Source organism: Lithobates pipiens, unplaced genomic scaffold (assembly GCF_037356315.1).
Source record: "Lithobates pipiens isolate NorthernLeopardFrog02 unplaced genomic scaffold, aLitPip1_a1.2 Scaffold_18, whole genome shotgun sequence".
In the NCBI taxonomy this organism is placed as follows: Eukaryota; Metazoa; Chordata; class Amphibia; order Anura; family Ranidae; genus Lithobates; species Lithobates pipiens.
Genome location: NW_027507758.1, coordinates 386,602,186 through 386,627,602, shown reverse-complemented (window position 1 = coordinate 386,627,602; position 25,417 = coordinate 386,602,186). Strand labels below are relative to the sequence as shown.

The window sequence follows — 25,417 nt, the reverse complement described above, 5'->3', positions numbered from 1 at the left end:
GGCCTAGGCTATATGAAGATTGCCAAGACCCTGAAACTGAGCTGCAGCACGGTGGCCAAGACAATACAGAGCTATAAAAGGACAGGTTCCGCTCAGAACAAGCCTCGCCATTGTCGATCTAAGAAGTTGAGTTCATGTGCTCAGCATCGCCTCAGACCATACACCGCACACTGCATCAAATTGGTCTGCATGGCTGTCGTCCCAACAGAAAGCCTCTTCTAAAGCTGATGCACAAGAAAGCCTGTAAACAGTTTGCTGAAGACAAGCAGACTAAGGACATGGATTATTGGAACCATGTCCTGTGTTCCGATGAGATCAAGATAAACTTATTTGGTTTGGATTGTGTCAAGCGTCTGTGGAGGCCACCACGTGAGGAGTACAAAGACAATCAAGCATGGTGGTGGGTGTGTCATGGACTGGGGCTGCATGAGTGCTGCCGGCACTGGGGAGCTACAGTTCACAGAGGGAACCATGAATGCCAACATGTACTGTGACATACTGAAGCAGAGCATGATCCCCTCCCTTTGGAGACTGAGCCGCAGGCCAGTATTCCTACATGATAACGACACCACACAAACATCAAAGACGACCACTGCCTTGCTAAAGAAGCTAAGGGTAAAGGATGGACTGACCAAGCATGTCTCCAGACCTAAGCCCTATTGAGCATCTGTGGGTCATCCTCAAACAGAAGGTGAAGGGACGCAAGGTCTCTAACATCCACCAGCTTCGCAATGTCGTCATGGAGGTGTGGAAGAGGACTCCAGTGGCACCCTGTGAAGCTCTGGTGAACGCCATGCCCAAGAGGGTTAAGGCAGTGCTGGAAAATAATGGTGGCCACACAAAATATTGACATTGGGCCCAATATGGATATATTCACTTAGGGGTGTACTCACTTCTGTTGCCAGCGGTTTAGACATCAATGGCTGTTGTGTTATTTTGAGGGGACAGCAAATTTACACTTTTATATAAGCTGTACTCTCACAAAAATGTGATAGCGTATACACTTTTATGGGATACACTATATGTATGTATTAACTGGTTCATTGGTATAACTTGTATATTTTAACCACTTCAATACCAGGCACTTATGCCACTTCCTGCACAGGACAATTTTCAGATTTCAGCGCTGTCACATTTTGAATGGCAATTGCGCGGTCATGCAACACTGTACCCAAACTAAATTTTTATCATTTCTTCCCGCAAATAGAACTTTCTTTTGGTGGTATTTGATCACCTCTGCGGTTTTTATTTTTTTGCTAAACATACTAAAAAAGACCAACATTTTTGAAAAAAAAAAAAGATTTTTCTTTATAGTTTATTTCATAAAATTTTGTTTTCCCCTTCACTAACAGGCACTGATGAGTTGGCACTTGATATGCAGAATTGATGGGCACCAATAGGCGGCACTTATAATTGGGTACTGATATGTACTGACAGGTGTTGCTGCTGGACAGTGATTGGCACTGGCACACTTTATTGTTGGGGCACTTCTGGGCACTGATTGGTGAGTGTTACACTTGAAGGGTCTGTGCTGATAACCGATCGGCTCTCCTGTCAGCGCGAACCAAGGAATGCCGTTTATCGGCACTTCCTGGTTCACACGATGATCAGCTGTGATTGGTCACAGCTGATCATGTGGTAAGAAGCCTCCAACAGAGGCTCCTTATCACGATCGGAGATGCGGGGTGTCAGACTGACACGCCGCACTTGTGATCGCCGTGATGCGCACCTGCATGTTATCCTGCTGGATGTCATAGGACGCCCAGTCAGGATAACAGAACCACTTCCCGGACATCATTCTGCATACGGCGGGTGGGAAGTGGTTAATGTCACAGTTCATGTTTATAAAATTTCTTACATATTGGGGGTTATTTACAAAAGGCAAATCCACTTTGCACTGCCAGTGCAGTCGCTCTAAAGCTAAGGGGTAGATCTGAAATGAGTGGAGCTCTGCTGATTTTATCATCCAATCACGTGCAAGCTAAAATACTGTTTTTTTTTTTTTTTTTTCCTTGCATGTCCCCCTCGTATCTACAGCGACTTTACTTTCAAGTGCACTTGCTTGTTTCCTCTCTTCATGTTTTAAGGATGTTGGCAGTCCCATACACTCGATTCCCACAAACAATTCTTTTCTTATCTAGAAAACGTGCTTGTGTCAAGCGTAATGGAAAATAAAATACCATAAAAAGAAACAGAGAAGGGAGATTCAAGCAAAGGTAAAATCCGAATCTATTTTTCATTAAGTCTAGCATCATGCCTCAGCAAGGGATATTTACTGAAACTGGAGCACTCACTATCTAGTGCAGCTGTGTATGGTAGCCAGTTTCGAAGTTCAACTTGTTCAATTAAACTGGTTGTAAGCCCAGGTTCACACTGACAGCGGTGTTGAAATTGTGCAAGTTCACTTTAAATTGCACGATTTACTTCCGGCATGTCAGTCCAACTTCAGGGGCAACTTCAGAGACAGCGGTGCAGGCTCCTGCAGAGATGGCTATACAAATCAGACCCCGAAGTTGCCAAAAGTAGTACAGAAACTTGTTACGGGAATCAGGCCGCGCCGCACTGATTTGGACGGTACCATTGCCAACAATAGACCTCAAGATTACGCAGTCGCTGCAAAATCACATTAAAGTTTCTGACAAAATGTGCAACTTTCATATAACTTTCGCATAAGTGTGAAAAGGGAGCCCCAAAACATGCTATTCTGGAGACAACTCCTTCAAGTGCACTGATGCCCATGGTCTTCCAAACATGTGCTTATGTCACATGCATGCATGCAATCTATGCATGTATTCAAGCATGCGTTTAGACAACCAGCATGCAGGCATGTATAATATGCTGCACCTACCCAACTACACACAGCGCCATACTAGTTTAGCACTTGTGCATGCCATGCAGCCTTTTCCTGCTTCAGCCTAAAAGTAAGCTCCTGCAGACCAGATGCACATGATTTTGAAGTTTGCAAGTATGCACCTGTTCAACTGCATCAAGCCCCATTCAATTTTTGTGCCAAATGGACAGTATTCTGGAGACCCAACACTGTAAAATCCACTGATAGGGGTGTATCGACTTACTGCTTAATTCAGGGGGGGGCGCCTATACAACCAAGTATGCAGTATAATCATGACTTGTCTGGCTAAACATTTCTCCCATAGCAAGTACTCACACTTCACTAGTATCCACAGGCTGCTGTTATGTCTCAACCACATAGCGCTCTTAGGCTGCATTCACACCTATGCAATTTTAGTGCTTTTTTCATTTTGAAGATTTGCACTACAGTCCATTTTACATTGGTTCTTATGGAATTCGATCTGCAAATTGCAAAAAGCACAAAAATGCATAGTTGTGAATCCAGCCTTAACCACTTCAATACCTTTGGGCATCATATGACATCCTTGACTTTGTGCGGGGATATCTGAATGATGCCTGAAGCTACAGGCATCATTCAGATATCCTTCTTTCCAGCCGGGGATTCTGTGCACGATAAGAACAATCATAGATCGATCTGCCAATTGATCGTTCTTGTAGGTGACAGGAGGGGACACCCGCCACCATCCCGTGCTTCTTTGGGCTCTTCTATGCCATTGGGGGCCCGGAGAAAGAATTGGCCGGTGACAGATGATGAAGATAGAGATTTCTAATGACCAGATGGTCACCAGTCATCTCTATGACCGTCAGAAGCCTGGGCGCGATGTTATGACGTCACGCCTGGGTTCCCGGAAATAAACAAAGCTGCGATTGTGGCTGTCAGCATGAGATCGGTAAATTTCTCGATCTCATGCTTTCCAGCCTGGAGGAGAGATGTGGGGTCTTATTGACCCCGCATCTCTCCATAAACTGGGCCTGTCACAATAGATTCCTATTACAAGGGATGTTTACATCCCTTGTAATAGGAATAAAAGTGATAAAGAAAAAAAAAAGTGTCAAAATAAAAAAAGTAAAACAAAAAATAAAAATTTAAAAACGCCCCTGTCCCCAGTAGCTCACGTTGAGAAGTGAATGCACACGTAAGTCCTGCCCACATATGTAAACGGCGTTCAAACCACACATGAGGTATCGTTGCATGTGTTGGAGCATGTGCAACAATTCTAGCACTAGACCTCCTCTGCAACTCTCTAACTACATGGCCCACTAGGTCATGTCATGTGGCCCGCACAGCAGCCTCCAGCCGCTACCTCTTTTTCTCTGCAGATATCCAAGGCAACAAGGGAAAACATCCTACTCAGTCCCGCGAGTGGTGCCGCTTTGTATTAGTGCATGTGTGGCCGGTCTCCATGACAATAAGAGTAAACATCTCTCCTCCGCTCGGTTTACGCCTCCACCTCTGCCTCAGCTTTGCGTCTGCCATCACTCTGTCTCCGCCTGCGATGCTGCTCTGTCTCCACTGCCACCTCCCCAGTCCCTCCAGCGAGTGATTGCTGACAGCTTTGTTTTTTTGTTTTCATCCAGCGGGCTGCGTCCTGAGGGCGGGCTTTTTAAGCACTTGTGCTGTTAGAGAGACAGTGTTGTGCTGCTTATTTAGTACTGATACTGAACACAGAGATCCACCCTAGAGGGGGGGGGTACTAACTTATAGCCCAGTACAAAGGGAGGGAGCCGCCTATACAGGGAGGTACCAGAGCTGGGCCAGGTAGGAAGGTAGGAGAGAGTGCAGGTGTGAGAAAACTTGGGGGAGGGGGGGCGGCATGTGGAGGCAGATGTGTGCAGGGGTGGGGGGGATGGGAGGAGAGTGATGGGTGCAGAGGTCAGAACCAAGGAGGAGAGGTAGAAATGAAATGAGATGTTACACACTGCATAGTACACTCCTGACCCCTCCACTTTGTACGTAGCACAATCCTAACCCCTGCACTCTGTACATAGCGCAAGCCTGACCCCTGCCCTACAGATGCAACCGGCCCTTTGAGGGCAACCATCCTGCCGATGCGCCCCCCCCGCTGAATTTGAGTTTGACGCCCCTGCTCTAGTGGCTCCAGCCTCTAGAGAAGAAACAGCAGCCCACACACCTAAGAAGTACACAGCATGATTAAACAGCACACTGCCCCAAGTGGCCACTGGGAGAACAGACAGATCTCTTCTCAGATCTTTTTTTTTTTTTTTTTTAACTGGTAACCTGTAAAAAATTTCAAAGCATAGTCTATGGATATTTTTAAGTACCGAAGTTTGGCGCCATTTCATGAGTGTGCACAATTTTAAAGCGTGACATATTAGGTATCTTTTTACTGGGCGTAACATCTTTCACATTCTACAAAAAAAAATAAAAAAATTGGGCTAACTTTACGGTTTTGTTATATTTTAATTCATGAAACAGTTTTTTTTTTTTTTCAAAAAAAGGCGATTGAAAGATTATTGCGCAAATACCGTGCAAGATAAAAGGTTGCAATGACCGCCATTTTATTCCCTAGGTGGTCTGAGTAATTTTATAGCAAAAAAAAAAATGATTTTTTACATGTAGGAGAGAAGTGCCAGAATAGGCCCGGTATTGAAGTGAAATGGTCAACATGGTCGCCCACTTCCTGCCTATATAAAAATAGGCCATACTGAGCTAGCCTGCACCCTCTAGTGGCTGGAGAAGAAACGGCAGCCCACACAACCAAGAAGTACACATCATGATTAAACAGCACACTGCCCCCAGTGGCCACTGGGAGAACAGACAGTCAGATCTCTTTTTAAATAAAAGAGAAACTGCAAAAATGCAGACTTGCCATTGCCGCTGCAGGACTCTGAACATAACAGGAGTCCAATCTTCACCCATCATAGTGAGCTTTGTCATAAAAGACCGTCAGGGACTGGGTTCCCCTTAATGTGGGGTCCACTCCCCTGGACCTGTATATCACCCTGCAGGAAAGCACCTTGGTCAGAGAAAACACTGCACAGAGTTTCATTATGCAGGGTCCAGCGCCGTAAGGCTGCATTACAGGCAAACCTCAAGGAATCTTCTCTCCTTCCAATGAGGCTCGGGTACCACCCATTTGGCTGATAGTTTTTTTGAATGGATCCAAATGAAGTCCATGATTATAAATAGAACCAGACCTCCAAGTATGCTCCAAGAGAAAATGTATAACATCAGTGACCATTCCACCTTACAGACACTGGTGAAAAAACTGAGGTCCTTCCTGTGTAGGAGGGGTTATATAGGGGTGGACTTCCTGTTCGAATCTCTGCCAGTGTCCATCCACCAGTACTTGGCCTATAACCCATATAGTCATTATTTTGGTTGCTCTGTGTCCTGTGATGTACAATAAAGAAAACAAACTTCAAGGCCCCTTTCACACTTGTGCGAGTGGGACTGCAAAGTCACATGACAAGTCATACCCCATGACTTCCAATGAGTACGGTTCAGATCTGTGCGACTTCAAAGTAGTCCCTGCACTACTTTGTTCTGGCTTTGATGCGACTTGAGGTCCGTAGACCTCAAGATTACACAGGCATTGCTTCAACTAGTGTCAAAGGCACACAAAATCATGTGAGACTTTCAGGTCGCACAAGTGTGAAAGGGGATTTAGTGTCACTTTAAGCTTTGAGAATAAAACCTGGAAGGCGATTGCATTCTCCAGTGCTAATACCACCCCCCCCCCCCCCCCACCACACACACACACACACACACACACACACACACACACACACACACACGTCCAGTTTTCTTAAAGTGTTAATTAGTGTTGTCTGCATTTTGGTGGGTGACTTTTGCCATTATGTGCAAGTAGCATGTTTGCACATAATGGCAAAAGTCATCCACCAAACATACCTGCCTACCAAAGCCCCTCCTCCAACGATGTGACTTTTGCAATCTCATTCATCTGCACTGCTGACAGCTTTGGCAGGTCCCTTCTGCATTTGGCAGATTAGGCCATTTTGATTCCCCAGCATAGAATTATGTAATACCCATGCACGAGTAAGAGAAATGAATCGACCAAGCACCCACTGTATGCCGAGATTGTACACTGAATTGCGCATGCACAAAATAGCTGTCAGGCAGAAAAGAATATTATTACAGAGGAGACATATGGAAGGGAGAGGTTACTAAAACTGGAGTAGCTGTGAATAGTAGCCAATCAGCTTTGATAATTAAAGCAGAAGTTGCCATGCACAGCTGCAAAAATAAAAATGTTAACTAATAATCGTGATACCAAAACAAAAATGACAATACCCATGAAGAGTTAACAAATCATTCAGTGTATTTACTTGTAGCCTCTTCCAGAACTTAGTTTTATTTCAATTGGAGAAAAAAAATAAAAAGAGGTAACAAAGATACATAAAAACACAAGGCTTTTTAGAACGGGTTCCAGGGCAAAAGTACATTCCTCGTTCCTGTAAGATTATAACAATCCAGGATTGTTTTGCCAAATGGTTCCCTTTTTAAAAACAGTGGAAATATTGCACACAATTCTCATTTATAGTGAACAGGGATCTGGGATTTGAATCAATCCCAGACGGTCCTTTACAACCCAAGAACGCTATGCAGATAAAGCATTAAATGTAACTATCTCATTTTCCGGGAAAGAAGATTGCATTGAGAACTCCATACAAATTCAGCTTTAGGTGGATGACTATTACAGAATTTGGCTCATGAAGCTATACCTGTATATGGAATCTAACAGAAAAATTCACCAGTATAAAGTTTCTTTGTCAACTTGCTGCTCTTTCAGCTCACCCTACTTTTAATTCATTCTGAATGCCCAGATGTCAAAGTGCAATCTGCATGACCGAAAGCAATGCAGTACGAGCAGCAAGGGAAGCAGATCTAATGAAGAACTGTAGTGATGTGGCGACTGCAACTAGGAAAAAGGGGCACGACACTTCCAAGTGCCCTGATTGCCCTGCAAATCAACTGTTTTGAGTGGCGCTTTTGTCTAATGTTTAATTGTTTTAGATGGAAACATGAGAGGCAAATGTAAAAACAATGCTTTATTCTGTTTCCCCTGGTTTCTCTAGAAACATCAGTGAATATTGTATTTTATAGTGTAGAGACAACCAGACTGATATCTTGCATATGTCATGTACCGCTTTCAGTAGGTGAAGGTCTTGAAGAATACAACATTCAGTTATACAGTCATGGGGCAGTTTGTGTAACAACAGAAAACAGTAATAACATATTTGGAAGAAAAGAGCAGAGAAAGACTTATGCTGATAGAATTATCAAAACATTTCCGCAAAATGCACAATGCTTGAAAATAACATTTCAAGTTTAGAAAACAATTCTACCCCTACATGCCCCAAAATAAAATCATCTCTTAAAGCACCCACTGTTTGCAGCAGAATTCACAGATAAATTTATGCCAAAAGCGTCATCGTTTTCTAATTATCCTTAAAAATCATGCAGAAATGAAAGAGAAACTTTAGAGGGGTCTCTCTGATACAGCAGTGTAACTCTTCACACGGGCAAAGAATAGTGGGGTGTACATCTTATCCATGTCAAATGATGTAATCGCCGTCTCTCCAGTGGATCTGTAAGAGAAATGTAATTGAAACCAAAACAGACAATAAAATAACATTAACATACTAAGGTGACAGAATGCAATTCTGCAAATTTATACTGACAATTAGGCAAACTAGGATTATAAACACTTTTCTCCTGCACAAAGAATTTATAATTTGTAGCTGGTTTCCCTAAATTCACACAATCCCTGTTATTGCATACATTTGAAGCCATCATACATGCAATACTTACTGGAAAAAGATGGATAGATAGAAAGATTAAAAAAACAAAAAAACTGCAATCACACAATTTCATTCCCGCATGTCAGTACTGTCTTTGGGGTTGATTTCAGAGAAATCGCACCTCGAAGTCGCCAAAAAGTAGTACAGAAATTAGTTGGAATGCGATTTGACGTGTCAAATTGCTGCATTGTGAACCAGGGCTTATTGCCATAATTCGTTCACATAAAATCATTCATTATTATCATGCCTCTTCATTCTGTTTTTTTTTTAAAAATCTTCTAAGTACCTTATTCCTGCAGCGCTGTTGTGTGGTCCCATGATCTTTCTCTGTTCTTTGGCATCTGTAGGGAAAGATCCTTGGGGGGGGGGGGGCTTTTATTACTCTGCTGATATATGCTCTCTACAGTGCGAGTCTGTGTCTGGTCAGCTCTCTGGTGCTGTGCCAGTCACATGACTAAGAGAAAAAAAGTATCAAAAGAGCAATTCAAATTCGATTACAAGTATCAGATAACAGTTTTACAACTCGCAATGAAATCTTAATTGAACATTAAATGTGTATTTCTTTGCATTATATACAGTGGATATAAAAAGTCTACACACCCCTGTTAAAACGTCAGGTTTCTGTGATGTCAAAAAATAACAAAGAAATAATTTCCGAACTTTTTCCACCTTTAATGTGACCTATAAACTGTACAACTAAATTGAAACACAAACTGAAATCTTTTAGGGGAGGGAGCGTTTGGCTATGGGAGTAAAAAATAAAAAACATAAAATAAAATAATGTGGTTGCATAAGTGTGCACACCCTCTTATAACTGGGGATGTAGCTGTGTTCAGAATTAGGCAATCACATTGAAACTAGTGGTAAATAGGAGTCAGTACACACCTGCCATCATATAAGTGCCTCTGATTAACCCCAAATAAAGTTCAGCTGTTCTAATGGCTCTTTCCTGATATTTTCTTAGTTGCATCTTACAGCAAAAGCCATGGTCCGCAGAGAGCCTCCAAAGCATCAGAGGGATCTCATTGTTAAAAGGTATCAGGCATTAGATATACCATGGGACACAGTCATCATCAAGTTGGGAAAATATGGCACAATAGTGACATTACCAAGAACTGGATGTCCCTCCAAAATTGATGAAAAGACAAGAAGAAAACTGGCAAGTGAGGCTGCCAAGAGGCCTACAGCAACATTAAAGGAGCTGCAGGCTTATCTGGGAAGCACTGGCTGTGGTACATGTGACAACAATCCACCATGTTTTTCATATGTCTGAGATCTGGGGTAGAGTGGCAAGATGGAAGCCTTTGCTTATGAAGAAAAAAATCCAAGCCTGGCTAAATTCTGCAAAAACACATCTGAAGTCTCCCAAAAGCATATGGGAAAATGTGTTAACATGTTATATGGTCTGATTAAACCAAGGTTGAACTTTTTGCCCATAATTCCAAAAGATATGTTTGGTGGAAAAACAATACTGCACATCAACAAAAGAACAATAGACCCACCGTGAAGCATGGTGGTGGCAGCATCATTCTGTGGGGCTGTTTTTCTTCAGCTGGAACAGGGCCTTAGTCAAGGTAGAGGGAATTATGAACAGTTCCAAATACTAGTCAATATTGGCACAAAGCTTTCAGGCTTCTGCTAGAAAGCTGAACATGAAGAGGAACTTCACCTTTCAGCATGACAACGACCCAAAGCATACATCCAAACCAACAAAGGAATGGCTTCACCAGAAGATTAAAAGTTTTGCAATGGCCCAGCCAGATTGCAGACCTAAATCGGATTGAAAATTTGTGGGGTAATCTGAAGAGGGCTCTGCACAGGAGATGCCCTCACCATCTGACAGATATGGAGTGTTTTTTGCAGAGAAGAGAGGGCAAATGTTGCCAACATGTGCCATGCTTATAGACTCGTACCCAAAAAGACTGAGTGCTGTAATAAAATCAATAGGTACTTCAACAAAGTATTCGTTTAGGGGTGTGCACACTTACGCAACCATATTTTATTTTTACTTCCCTAAAACTAAAAGATTTCAGTTTGTTGTTCAATTGAGCTGTACAGATTATAGATCACATCAAAAAGGTGGAAACCGTTCTGAAATTTTTTATCTTTGTCTCATTTTTTTACAACACAGAAACCTGACATTTTAACAGGGGTGTGTAGAACATTTTATATCCACTATATGGTGTAGGCAAAGTGAAAGATGCTATCATTATGTTCAGATGGCATCTGCATCCAAAGCTCTTTTTTTTTTTTTTTTTTTCTTCATATAATTTAACATTTGATATATTTAATACAGATTTATTTTAAAACTAAGCATGTATGAGTTTTGGTGAATAAACAATCATACTATATCCTACCCCCATAGTGTTTAGCAATAGGAGAACATGGAGGAGGATGGAGGATGAAGGTGAGGATGAGGATGAGGGAGGGTGTCATTTACCACTGTGTATACGTCCACATGTGTGACTATAGTCATGTGGGTTGCACAGATAAGAAAAAGGAGGAGGAAATGAAGAGCTTAGAAGTAAACTGAAATTGAGCATGCTCCATAGAGGACACCAGCTGATCCAAACAGTATCAACCTGCATCGGACACAGTGAAGATGAGAGGGACATCTGAAGGGGGAACAACCAGCCAGATATATGTCACTTTACACAAAACAAATGCTTTAGTGGCTTTGTGAATATGCACACTCCTGGTATATAGCATGTAATACGAGTTTATGATAGTCTGGGTTTAATGACACTTTGATACGCAGATATGAAGAGTCAGTTGTGCAGGGTGTCTAAATATGAATGAACAGCACCAGAATGAGACACTCTTGCATTCAGCAATCAACTCAAAAGGCACACATAAAACATTTCTTTTCCATGACCCCTGTTCACACCATAAAACTGCATTCAAGTGCAGTGCACTGTATATAAATTAATTGTGTCTGCAATTATAAGTATAGCAACTCACTGCACAACAATGTAATGCATTGCACAGGCTTTAAATGATTCCTGCGCCACAGTGCATTAAAGTGCCAATAAACCCAGACAAAAACAAAACAAAAAAAACTCATTACATGCTATATAAAACGGAGTGTGCATGCTTACAAGGCCTCAAAAGCATTAATTTCATTTTGTGTAGAGTGAAAGATACCTGGTTGATCCAGCTTTAAACTGTCCCTTTTGCCCTGTGTCCCAATTGCAGCCCGAGATTGTGTAGTCCTTGATGATTTCCTACATTTTCTTATCTGTGCAGCCCACATGACTCAAACACGTGAGCATATACTCGGTGGTAAATGACACTCCCCTCCCCCCCTCCTCAATGTCCTCTTTATTGCTAAACACTATGGAGTGTGGGATATAGCATGCTGACAAAGCAAAAAAGCTTAGTTTTAATACAAATCAATATTAAATATCAAATAATTGCTGATAAATTTTTTTTTTTTTTTTTTTTTTAAACTTTACAGGTGACTGGCACAGCACCATTCAGGGCCGACCAGACTCACATTGTACAGAGCATACTTTAGCATTTGCAGGGAAAGATCTATTAATGTACTAAAGAACAGAAAAAGATCATGGGACCACAAAACAGTGCTGCAGGAAAAAGGTATTTGGAGGATTAAAAACAATAACACTACTGTGGCATGATATCATTTACGTGATTTTCAAACAAACACTTCTCTGTTTAGCATCACTTTAATGAAGCAAGTAAACGAACAATACTCTGCAGTTCTTATACACAAAGTACATCAATGCACACACATTTTAACCACTTCCCGACTGCCGCACGACGATGTACGTCGACAGAATGGCACGGGCAGGCATAAGGGCTTACATGTACGTCCTTGCCTTCCCGCCGGTCGGGGGCCCGATTGGGCCCCCGCCCGGTGCCTGCGGCGGTCGGTATTCGTTCGGGAGCGATCCCGGATGAGGGGACGGCCATTCATTCATGGCCACCCCCTCGCGATCGCTCCCGACGAATGGAAATGCTCCGTGACATCACTTCCTCTCCTGTAATGTAAACACAGGAGAGGAAGTGATGTAATCTCTCCTCCGTGTCGGTATTTTTCGTTCCGACACCGAGGAGAGAGGATCGGTGAGTTGCACCAACACGACACTACACAGTAGAACATGCCAGGCACACTCACACTCCCCGATCACCCCCCCCAATTACCCCTGCCCCCCAGTCACAGTGACACCAATGTAATTTTTTTATTTTTTTTGCATTGGTGTCATTTGTGACTGTAATAACTGTTAGGGCAGTTAGGGTTAGCCCCCTTTAGTTCTAAGGTACCCCCCTAACCCCCCCAATAAAGGTTCAACCCCGTGATCACCCCCCGTCGCCAGTGTCACTAAGGCTGGGTTCACATTGCAGCGGTTTATGAGAACGGATGTGATCCGCACCGCACTGCAGTGCAAATCACATCCGATCTCTGTGCGATTCGAGTTCAGCCATACAGATAGTATGGCTGAATTCGTGTCGCACCCGCCGCAAACTCGCACGGGACCCTTTTTTTTGGTCCGCAGCAGAATCGGATCGCATGGGTGTTCACACCATGCGATCCGAGTTTGCAGATCGCACTGCGATATGCGAACTGATCTGGGGGTGTCATTAACATTTCACTGACACTTCCAGCAGTTCGCATAGGGCAGTGTGAACTGCCGCCGGGAGGCATGTGATGCGGGAACCCGCCGCGGATTCGTGGCGTTCCCGCATCGCTCCAGTGTGAACCCAGCCTAATAAGCGATCGTTTTTCTGATCGCTGCATTAGTGTCACAGGTGACGCTAGTTAGGCAGGTAGGCATTTAGGTTCGTCGCAGCTTTTTATAGCGCCAGGGACCCCCATATACTACCGCATAAAGCCCCCTGATTGCCCCCTAGTTAACCCTTTCACCAGTGATCACCATATAACTGTTACAGGTGACGCTGGTTGGTTAGTTATTATTTTATAGTTTCAGGGCACCCGCCATTTATTACCTAGTCTCACTAGTGTACCCCTAAATTTAGGGGTGTCTACTTTCCAAAATGGGGTCATTTGGGGGGGGGGGGGGGTTTGTGCCATCTTGGCATTTTATGGCCTTCAAAACTGTAACGCCCTTAGAAAGCCTGAAGGCGGTGCTTGGTTTTCGGGGCCCCGTACGCGGCTAGGCTCCCAAAAAGTCCCACATATGTGGTATCCCCGTACTCAGGAGAAGCAGCAGAATTTATTTTGGGGTGTCATTTTACATATGCCCATGGCATGCGTGAGCAATATATCATTTAGTGACAACTTTGTGAAAAAAAAAAAAAAGTTTGTAATTTTCCCGCAACTTGTGGCAAAATATAAAATATTCCATGGACTCAAAATGCCTCTCAGCAAATAGCTTGGGGTGTCTACTTTCTAAAATGGGGGTCATTTGTGGGGGTTTTGTGCCATCTTGGCATTTTATGGCCTTCAAAACTGTAATAGGTAGTGAGAAGTGAAATCAAAAATTTACGCCCTTAGAAAGCCTGAAGGCGGTGCTTGGTTTTCGGGGCCCCGTACGCGGCTAGGCTCCCAAAAAGTCCCACATATGTGGTATCCCCGTACTCAGAAGCAGCAGAATTTATTTTGGGGTGTTATTTCACATATTCCCATAACATGTGTGAGCAATATATCATTTAGTGACAACTTTGTGTAAAAAAAAAAAAAAAAAAAAAAAAAAATTTTTTTTTTGTCATTATTCAATCGCTTGAGGCAAAAAAATAAAATATTCAATGGGCTCAACATGCCACTTATCAATTTCCTTAGGGTGTCTACTTTCCAAAATGGGGTCATTTGGGGGGGGGTTTTGTACTGCCCTGCCATTTTAGCACCTCAAGAAATGAGATAGGCAGTCAAACTAAAAGCTGCGTAAATTCCAGAAAACGTACCTTAGTTTGTAGATGTGACAACTTTTGCGCAAACCAATAAATATACAATTATTGACTTTTTTTTTTACCAAAGACATGTGGCTGAATACATTTTGGCCTAAATGTATGACTAAAATTGAGTTTATTGGATTTTTCTAATAACAAAAAGTAGAAAATATCATTTTTTTTCAAAATTTGCGGTCTTTTTACGTTTAAATCGCAAAAAATAAAAATCGCAGAGGCAATCAAATACCATCAAAAGAAAGCTCTATTTGTGGGAAGAAAAGGACGCAAATTTTGTTTGGGTACAACATTGCATGACCGCGCAATTACCAGTTAAAGCAGCGCAGTGCCAAATTGTAAAAAGACCTCTGGTCATTTACCAGCAAAATGGTCCGGTCTGAAAGTGGTTAATGGTTTGAATGAGCCCTAACAGACCTGGTCTAACATACCTCCCTCTCCTGCTCTAGAAATCTATGTAAAAAAAGTTGTGTTGATAGGTATGGCTATTATGCTAGTAGATAACACTGCAATGTTAGGATAGAAATCTGCAATATATTGTATTGTAAAGCATTTTGTAGTAAAAAGTCATTGACAAGTCATAACAATAAATATGACCTTTAGACAATACACTTCCTCTGATGTTTTGTGAAGTGTTCACACTCATCACATTCTAAAACTTACTTGTAATTAATATGACAAGAATGATGAATCCAAACCAGCTTGTTGAATTTGTGACGACCACTCGAGCACAGCTGAAGCCCCACATGAAAGCTGTGGTCAGTTTCCTGCACTGGGGCACGGCGGAAGTAACGATATTTTTGGTACTCTGTAGGTTTCTGTATAAAGGATAAGTGTGACGAGAAAAAGATTGTAAATGCCTGTAACCATACATTAGCTCATAATACTATTCTCTTAAAGTATAAAGTCAAGAAACTTTTTTTTTTTTCTTTTTTAAACAAGTATTAGAAGATCTGGACACCAAAGCCCGCTTGCCTCCCAGTCTTACCCTGTCTCCTAAGTTACGGTGTGCCAGGTCCTATAAAATGGAGATAGATCCATTTACCAGTCATCCGCCTTTCATCCTGTCCTCTCACCTGCCCTCCCCCCTTCCTTCCCTCTGGTCCCTGTCCCCCTCCCCTCCTCTTACTCTAGTTCCCACCTTCTCTTTTACTACTACACTACTGTACAAAATCTTATCAGATCCGGCCGGAGCAGCGGCGGAGGCAATTGGATCTTCTCTCTTGTATGACATGGAGACGAGTGAGGGGAGGAAGATGGCCCCCATCCGTCTCCATATCAATGCAGGGTGGAGGCGACGTCAAAGCATCACTTCCACCCATAGCTCTTAAAAAGGGCCAATTTATTTATTTTTATTTTAAATGGCTTTTTATTTTTTGTGTGTGTATATATGAGATCTGAGGTCTTTTTGACCCCAGATCTCATATTGAAGAGGTCCCGTCATGCTTTTTCTCTATTACAAGGGATGTTTACATTCCTTGTAATAGGAATAAAAGTGACTATTTTTCTTTTTTGCTAAAGTGAAAAATAAAAAAAGGTCAAATAAAAATAAATAAAACGACAAGCTTGTTTGCAGAAGCGAACGCAAACGTGAGTAGCGCCCGCATATGAAAACTGTGTTTAAACCACACATGTGAGGTATCACTGCGATCAATGTAACAAAATATGCAACCTGTAGAATTTTTTAAACGTCGCCTATGGAGATTTTTAAGGGTAAAAGTTTGTTGCCATTCCACCAGCAGGCGTAATTTTGAAGCGTGACATGTTGGGTATTAATTTACTTGGCTTAACATCATCTTGCACTATATATAAAAAAAATTGGACTAACTTCACGGTCGTCTTTTTTTTTTTTATATAAAAAAAAAAGTGCGCTTGTAAGACCGCTGGGCAAATACTGTGCGGTAGAAAGTATTGCAATGACCGCAATTTTATTCTCTAGGGTGGTGGAAAAAAAAAAAAAGGCTTGGTCCTTAAGTGGTTAATCTCCTTAATTTATTACTGCTACATATACAGTAATAAAGGTCTCTTTTCTTATTAAATGCTGCAGCAAGGGTTAAAGTAATGCCAAGCGCAGTGGTCTCACATGCCTCACTGAACACTGGTCTAATCAACATAGCTAGGTTGATTCTTAAAGTGATTGTAAAGTCTCGTTAAAAAAAAAAAAAAAAAAAACACGTAGATTCGCACAGGGGTGCTGCCGTTCGGCCCCGTCCCTCTCTCTCCTTAATGGCCAACTGACTGACAGCTGCAGGAGCCAATGGCACCGCTGCTATGTCTCAGGCAATCAGGATGGCCGAGGGACTCCTGGACATTGCTGGACAGAGATGGGGCTCAGGTAAGCATTAGTGGGGCTGGGGAGGCTGCTACACACAGAAGGCTTTTTATCCTAATATATTGAATGCATTAAGATAAAAAAAAAAAAAAAACCTTCAGCCTTTACAACTCCGTTAAATGTGAGACACCCATGTGCTGCCAGCACATTTTTTAACCTTTGCTATAGTACTTAAACAGATCATTAAAAAAAAAAAAAAAAAAGTAGAGAGCAACATATTTATTATTGCACAGTCAATGACTGCATTACAGTAATAAATTAAAAGGGTTCTAACCAAGTATAATTTACAGAAAATTTGCAACCCATAGCAAATAACTAGTTTTCATGTTTATAGTGTTTTGTTTATACATTTACTTTTCATAATTAGGCCAAAATTTTTTTTTTTTAAATGTAGTCATGTAAATGTTTGCACGTCGCATTAACCAACCATATTAATGATTTCTATCTGTGACTCCAAAGGGGATATTTTTCCCTTCCCTTTTTTTTCACTCTGGAAAATATGAAATTAAGTTTTATCTGGAGTGAAGTTTATTTGCTTTTCTGAAAAAGTCTGCTGTTAATAGAGCTCAATAGCTCAAATGGCATGCACACCTGAATGATGCAGGAAGGGGCCTCGTTCCCTACTTTCCTGAAATGTAGGGACTTACAGTTAAGTGAGAGTCTGAAAGTACATATCCTGCAATACTCTTTAGAAAACCCATAATTCTCGAACAGTAGTGCTATAGATGCACCACATGCTAAATATTTGCAGATGAAATTAAGTCGCACATAATTATTTTAGATTGTTGGTATGTGAGAAATTTTACCAGCAACACATACCTCTTCCTTCTTGGTGGTTACAACTGCAAAAACTTTGGTTTGGTTATCTGTGTCTTGAGTCAGACGATAATGGCCAAGCAGCGCAGCATCAATTCTAAGGAACATCAAATATTTCAAAATAAATAACCACAAGTATTGTTTGCTATGTGTACATGTTTTTAACAGTAGCGGCAAATGTCAGTACTCCTGTTGGTAGGGCAAACACCTTACAATTACAGATAATTAGATCCTATAACCCTTAGGGCCTATTCACACCAGAAACCGCACACAACTGTGTTTTTGATTGAATGTTTACATGCATTTAAAGCATGCTTGACGTGCGTTTGAATGCATTTTATGCTGCATATAGCACTGCGTGTGCAGTGCATTTTTCTATATGTTTTGGGGTTTTGCCTTCTTGGGGCAAGGTGCGGGGCGTTTGAAGCACATGGGGGGGGGGGGGACAGTGGAAGGTCCTGTGCTCTGTCCAGCATTGGGACTGCCCAGCACAGTCCCAATGCACCTGGTGTGCAGTGGCGTCACTAGGGTTGGTGTTACCTGGTGCAGTAAAACAGCAGCTGGCTGGGACAGAGACCGGCTGCTAAAGTGTCGCCAATCCCTGCGCTGGAGACACCCCGCAGGAGAAGTGGGCAAATGATCCCTGCTAGTGATCACTGATACTGCAGTAGCCCACTGCTCACACACTGTGCCTGAGACTGGAGCCCCTTCTGCCTAGTCCAGGCCCTGGGTGTCACCCCTCTGGCGGGTGTCACTTGGGTGCGGCCCGCTCCCCCATAGCAAGACCACTGTTGGTGCGACTAGGTCCTAAAGCTTTTCTCTGTAAACCTGCACGCTTTCATGTTTGTTCTATAAATTACTCTAGTGGCAGCAAACTATACAACTGCTATATAAACTATATAGATTTTAATGAAATATGTACACAATAACCGGATTAAGAAAAATTTAAAATGTAATGGAGAGAATTCTATAGGTCCAAGTGTAATTTTCTTAATCCAAGGGGCCATCTCTTCCTAAAAAAACGTTAATCTTTGGGAAATGCCCAAATGGCAGAAATGAACCCTTTTGGTTACATCCCCTCCAGCAGTTAACATCTGCTGATGGATATATCTGAGCCACTCAAACTGGTGTACGATACCATCTTGTCAGGAACTTGTAAGACATCTGTATATGGGAACTTATTAAGTATGGTGTGTCGCTCCCATTACCTTTTAATCTGCTCCAATGTAAAATTATAGCCCAGTTCTCTTTCCCATTCTCGAATGAAATAGGGAGTTGCCATATTTTGGGCGCTCAGAACCAGCCTATACATTCGAGACAACATATGACCCGGCTTTGATAAGTTAACACACCATTCAAAGTCTGTCAGTTGACAGTATTTCCATACAGCCATTGGTACTTCCCCCAGTATTCAAACCAAATACACCAATGGAAGCAAATTACTCTGTGGGGCCACGCCAGCGCAACTACCCTTCCTGTCTATTCCCCAGAGATCTAAACTCCCTTTCTCTTCCCCCGGGGAAGACCAGGGAAATCCTTCCAATGGTGTTAAAGGGGATATTGGGGGGGAATTTCCTGTACTGTTCATTCTATCCCAAATGGATAGCGTTGTCTTCTTCAGTGGTGATGCATATTCCAACAACCCCCCATAAGAAACTGGAATCCAGGGGGCTCCGGCCAAGTTCCTACCTGCTAATGTTTTCTCCACGGGCACCCAAATTTTACTAGCAAAGTCATGGCACCAGTTCATTATACAAACCAGGGCCATGGCTCTGTAATAAAACACTATATCCGGGAGTCCCATCCCACCCCCCCCCCCCCCCCCGTTTTGGTTTCCTAAAAAATCTCGTGTGCCAACCTGGTATGTTTATCTCCCCACACAAAGGGGATAAAAGCCCTTCGCATTTGTTTAAAGAATGTCTGTGGGAGTTTTATGGGTAAGGTATGTAAAAACGTAAATAAGCCTGGGAATTACACTCACTTTAAGTGCGTTTAGCCTGCCAAAGCATGTCAGAGTATGACTTCTCCACTTTTGCAAGTCTTATTATGGATACCATCAAGGGTCCATAGTTTAGATCATATAGGCGCTTTATATCTGAAGAGATATAGATCCCTAAATAGAATCAAGGCACCAAACAAAAAGGAAAAAAATTATTGCAAGGTGGTCTTCATTCTCAAAAGGCACATGGCTTGGCCTCGATTTCTCAATATTTATTTTAAAATTAGATATAAAGCCAAACCTATTTCCAACATGAGTTCTGACAAAGACTCTTGAGGAGTGGAAAGGTACAACAGTAGATCATCTGCGTAAGCTGAGATCTTGTTCCGTTGATCCAATACAAAATACCCTTGATCTTCCCATTTCTCCTAATCGTGTACAGAAAGGTCTCTAGCACCATAGCAAACAACAATGGGGACAGTGGGCATCCCTGCCTAGTCCCATTCCGCATCTCAAAATAATCTGATAGTCTACCATTAACTTTAACCCTTGCTCTAGGATCTGCATACAGTGCCATCACCCATCCCATGCAACACATGCAGGGCTCGAATAGCATTATCTCTAGCCTCTTGGCCCTTCATAAACCCTGTGTGATCTGGGTGAATCAATGCAACTAGATGTTCTTTTAACCTTAAGGACAGAATTTTAGCCAGGAGCTTAGTGTCAGAGTTAAAGAGTGAGATGGGTCTGTAGCTGGCACAGCACTGAGGGTCTTTCCCTAAATTTGGGAGAACTGTCACATAAGCCAACAGTGCCTCTGGAGGCAATGGGTTAGAGACAGAGAGAGTTAAAGTATCTGCAAAGAGGAACTACTACTACCATGGACTCACAGTGACTGTGATGTCACGGGCTCGGCTCCTCCCCTCTATACACATGTTACCCTCTGATTGGGCTTCATCAGTAGATGGCTTCTACTGATGAAGCCCAATCAGAGGGTGACACGCGTATAGAGGGGAAAAACCGAGCCTGTGACATGTATGTTTATGCCATTTTTATCCTTGGGTCTTGTAAGTGTGCCTAATTTCGGGGCTGTTTTTAATAAAGTAACATGCAGAGTACTATGGAGTTTGTTTGTTATTACATGTGATCAATTTGAGAAAGAAGCTGAGATGATCTGCAAGCGGTGAGGAAAAGGAGAAACTGCCTTAATTTAATCTGTGTGAAGCTGTCAGTGTGAGCACACTGCTTGGAGAGCATAGGAGGAGAGAGATTGTGGAGGAGGAGAGGAGTGGAGTGACAATTATAGAAGTTTTTTTACTCATCTGTGAAGTGAGTAGGCAATTTGGCTGGTGAAGGATACACAAGTATTGATCTAGGGGGGGTTTTATTCATATACATTTTTTTTCATATTATTTTGATATCTGTATAGTTTTATCCACATTAGATCGTTTCTTGGTGCAGATTGTCACTATACACTTTATTACCAACATTATGTCTCTTTGGATCCTACCAATTTCAATGATGCTTTTTACTGTAGAGAAACGTCATGAGTCTGTTGTTTTTAGGATACTATTACTGTGTAATGTCATGCTGCTATACCAATATGCCATTATGTATTATGCTATGGCATAAAATCTTCTTATGTTACCATTTTATAAGTATTATGTCATTATGCACGATTTATAGTCATAATTCATGGTATACCTACCAGACACTTATGTCGTTGGGCCTCCTTGGCTGCGCGTTTCACATAAAGTCTCAAACATTGCTCCGATTTATTCCAGTGCTTCCAAAGCTCCTGAAAAGTGATTCGAAAACTCCACAACACGGTTGCTTTTAGCCCCTTCTTCGGCTGCTAGCGGGGGTTAAACGCGCCCTGCTAGCGGCCGAAAAAACAAGCAGCGCTTTTGACTGAGCACTCCAATGTGAAAGTAGCCTTAGAGACTAAAACCAATTTCACTACATCACCGTACTGTAAAACGAGATCTGATCTCACACCTGTAAGTAAATCTGCCTGTGCAGTTCATGTACTGAAAAATATCTAGATTTTTGTCCAGAAGGAGGTGCAATTTAGACCCTCTGGGATAGTCAACAAAAATAGCATACCTTGGATTTTTTGTCCTTAAACGAGGTACAATTGTTTGAGGCTCTTCTGGGGTAGTCAGCATAATAATCTGACCATCGGGAAAGAATCTCATATACCTGTAAATTGTGAAACAGAAGAGTAAAGTTGACTGAATAGATACATTATTTAAAAAAACAAAAAAACAAACAAACAAATGCACACTACTTCCAGAGTACAAAATACGACTAAGTTTACAGTCATAAATAAAATACAGTGATAAGAGTGAGACCTGTAATATTCCACTTGGTGCCAGGCTCTGTAAAATCCATCCAATGACTGCTCTCCTTGGCGAATATATGTAGTCTTGCTAATATACACACCTATAGGACAGTATATACTTATAAATTACATTCAATAAAGTATATGGCAAGTACAGATAAAATGGGTGCAAATGCAAAAAACATTTTAATAAGGTTTTTTCCTGTGTAATACTACTGTCTATGAACCAATGTAAATTGTCTCACTGCTATTCCGTCACTTTTAGCTTTACCCTAAACATAGTACAGTCTTTTGAACTTGTCTATTTGTGGTGAATGATTCTCATCTCCTTTTGTGATCAAAGGCTCAACCATCTTTTATGACTTTGGCCTGTGTCTGGTCTTGACCACCACCCCAAGCCCTACCCCTCCCTCTCTATTCTCCTCTACTTTTTGGAGACTTCCTGTATTGGTCTGCTTTCTCCCATTTCTCTAAGGATTGCAGTGATCTATCAGCCTCCTGGACTGCTGTCACGCTTCCTTGATGACTTCTCTACCTGGCTACTTTCTCTCCTCTGCAAATACCCACTATCATTCTTGGCGATTTTAACTTTCCCAGTAATGATAACAGCCCAGCTACATTCCAACTTTTCAACTTAAACTCATTCTTTGACGACAAAACACAGTGGACACAGTCCTCTACTCGCTCTGATGGCAATATCCTTGACCTTGTTTTTTCCCAATCTTTGCACCCCCTACAACCTCACCAGCATCCCCTTCCACATGTCCTTATCTCCAACCACCTGTCCCTACAAGCAGCAAACAATTACTCACAGAAACCTCGCCACGTTAATCCATCTCTTTTCCACTCTGCAACTGACAAAATCTCACCCCTGTCTTGCCCTGACCTGGCCACTTCTGTCTACAACAGTTACTTTCATCCACACTGGACTCTTGCTCCTCTCACTACACAAAGTATCATGCCCTGAGCAAGCATTCAGCATATATAAAACCGCCTTCTTAAAATACAATTTCTCCCTACATGCTTCCAAAAATGCCTACTTTGTCACTCTCAATAATACGCTGTCCTCCAGTCCTCGTCATCTCTTCTCTACTTTTAACGCTCAACTTTCTACACCACCACCTCCACCCAGTAATTCACTCACTGCTCACGAGATTGCCAATCACTTCAATAAAATTGATGCAATTCGTGGGGGCATCACCACTGCACATCTATCCCACTTAACCACTTGCCAACCAGCGCACGACGATGTACGTCGACAGAATGGCACGGGCAGGCAAATGGGCGTACATGTAGGTCCCTTTAAATTTGCCGCTCGCGCTGGTCGGGACCTCCGTGAGTCCGGTCGCGGGACCCGCGGACTCGATCGCCGCGATCGTCTCACGGAGCGGCCGAATGAAGAAATGCCGTTGTAAACAACATTTCTCCATTCTGCCTAGCAACTAGTGACGCTGATCTCTGCTCCATGTGATTGGAGCAGAGATCAGTGTTCACTAAATGAAAGCCCAACCCCCCCACAGTTAGTAACACACCCCTAGGAACACTTAACCCCTACACTGCCACCCACTGGTTAACCCCTTCACTGCCAGTGTCATTTACACAGGAATCACTGCATTTATATAGCAGTGATTATTGTATAAATGACAATGGTCCCAAAAATGTGTCAAAAATGTCCGATGGCAAAGTGAATGAAACGAGGTCCGGTTTCTTTGACATCCGCAACGGCACTCGGCAGGGTTGTCCCCTGTCCCCACTGATTTTCACACTTTCGCTGGAACCCCTTCTGTGCAGGTTTCGGGAGGACTCTGGCATTGCAGGTTTTCATAAATCCTCTGGGTCCCATAAGGTGGCCGCCTTCGCGGATGACCTAATCTTTTTCCTAACAGATCCTCTGAATTCACTCCCCAACCTTCTCCAGTCCCTGCAGTACTACGGAGCCCTCTCTATGTTTTCGATTAATTTGACTAAATCATCCCTCCTGAACATTACGGTAGACAAGGCCATTGTCGGCCGCTTGCGCGCAGCTCATCGGCTGCGCTGGGCGACCGATACTATTCATTACTTGGGTGTCGACATCAGTGCGGATCCCTCTAACTTGTACCAGGCGAACTTTACTCCACTCCTTCTCCGACTCAAATCCGATCTTCAACAATGGCATTATCTTACTTTAACCTGGTTCGGCCGCTGCAACGCCATTAAGATGACCGTATTGCCTAGGATATTGTACTTGTTACAAGCCCTCCCCATCCATCTCCCTCCGTCTTTCTTCAAGCAAGTTGACTCGCTGTTTCGTGACTTCATTTGGTCCCATCAAAAACCGCGCATCAGACTGCAGATCCTTCATATGGCTAAGCACAGGGGAGGAGTCGGTCTCCCAGACATCAAGGCGTATTACAGGGCGGCCCACCTTACTAGACTGGTCGACTGGTACTGCCATGCGGAGGCCAAGCAGTGGGTGGCGATGGAACTGGAAGACTCTGAGGGTATGGCCGGGTGCTGGCCGTGGGTCGCTACCCCGTTACCGAAGGACCTAAATGACCATCCTACGCTAGGCAGTACCCTACGGGTGATCAGGGACGCCCTCCGACGTTCCTCGATCTCCCAGATGCCCTCCCCCATGGTGCCCATTTTGGGTAATCCTGACTTTCCGCCTGGCAGGCTGAACCCCGCTTTTGGGCGGTTGGCATCAGCGGGGCGCTCTCATTTTTATGACTTCTTGGATCCGGACGGCAAACTTGCACTAGAAGCAAGGCTATCCACTTTAGACCCCCCATTGGACTTCTGGAGCAGTCTCCAACTCCGCAATTTCCTGCGCAGATGTGCAAGGACACCTGGCATATCGCGCCCACTCACGGAGCTGGAGCGCATCTGCTACCGCAGGGAACCGACTCGTCACTGTTTATCTCTGATTTACTCCTCGCTGATCTCTCCGCCTGAAGGGTTTGTCCCCCCTTATCTCGCCAAATGGGAGCTGGACCTAGGTGTCCAATTTACTAGCTCACAGCGGGAGAAGATCCTCTACTTCGCCCAGAAGTCCTCTATTGCCACTAGGGTTCAGGAATCCTGCTATAAAATTTTGACCCGTTGGTATAGGGTGCCCACCTCTCTACACCACTTCTTCCCGCAGGTCCCCAGTCTATGTTGGCGGTGCAATGTGGGGGAGGGGACGATGCTGCATATTTTTTGGGACTGCCCCAAAATTCAACCCTACTGGGCGGAGGTGGCACGCACGTTCGAACACCTGACTGGTGTTGCCCTGAAGGGAGACCCCGCGGCCTGTCTACTGCACCTCTCTAAGCGATCAATAAAGAAGTACAAAGCTTCTCTTACCATCCATCTCTTGAATGCCGCCAAGGCATGCATTCCCTTGTGTTGGAGATCGGAGATTCCGCCAACTAAATCCCTGTGGTATGCCAAGGTGAATGAAATCAGAAACATGGAAGAT

General features: G+C 43.1%; 1 protein-coding gene across 2 annotated transcripts in view; it reads right to left on the bottom strand.

Moving 5' to 3' along the window:
- Nucleotides 1-7,152: 7,152 nt before the first annotated feature.
- FBXO9 (F-box protein 9) overlaps nt 7,153-25,417 on the bottom strand; it is a 48,282-nt gene continuing 30,017 nt past the window's right edge. For both annotated transcript variants that reach the window (XM_077487799.1, XM_077487800.1), the window contains 5 exons: nt 21,983-22,073; nt 21,735-21,830; nt 17,693-17,786; nt 15,205-15,359; nt 7,153-8,445 (listed from right to left, as the gene is read on the bottom strand). In XM_077487799.1, the coding sequence (XP_077343925.1) occupies nt 8,337-8,445; nt 15,205-15,359; nt 17,693-17,786; nt 21,735-21,830; nt 21,983-22,073 (545 nt within the window). In that variant the 3' untranslated portion in view covers nt 7,153-8,336. The remainder of the gene's footprint in view (nt 8,446-15,204; nt 15,360-17,692; nt 17,787-21,734; nt 21,831-21,982; nt 22,074-25,417) is intronic.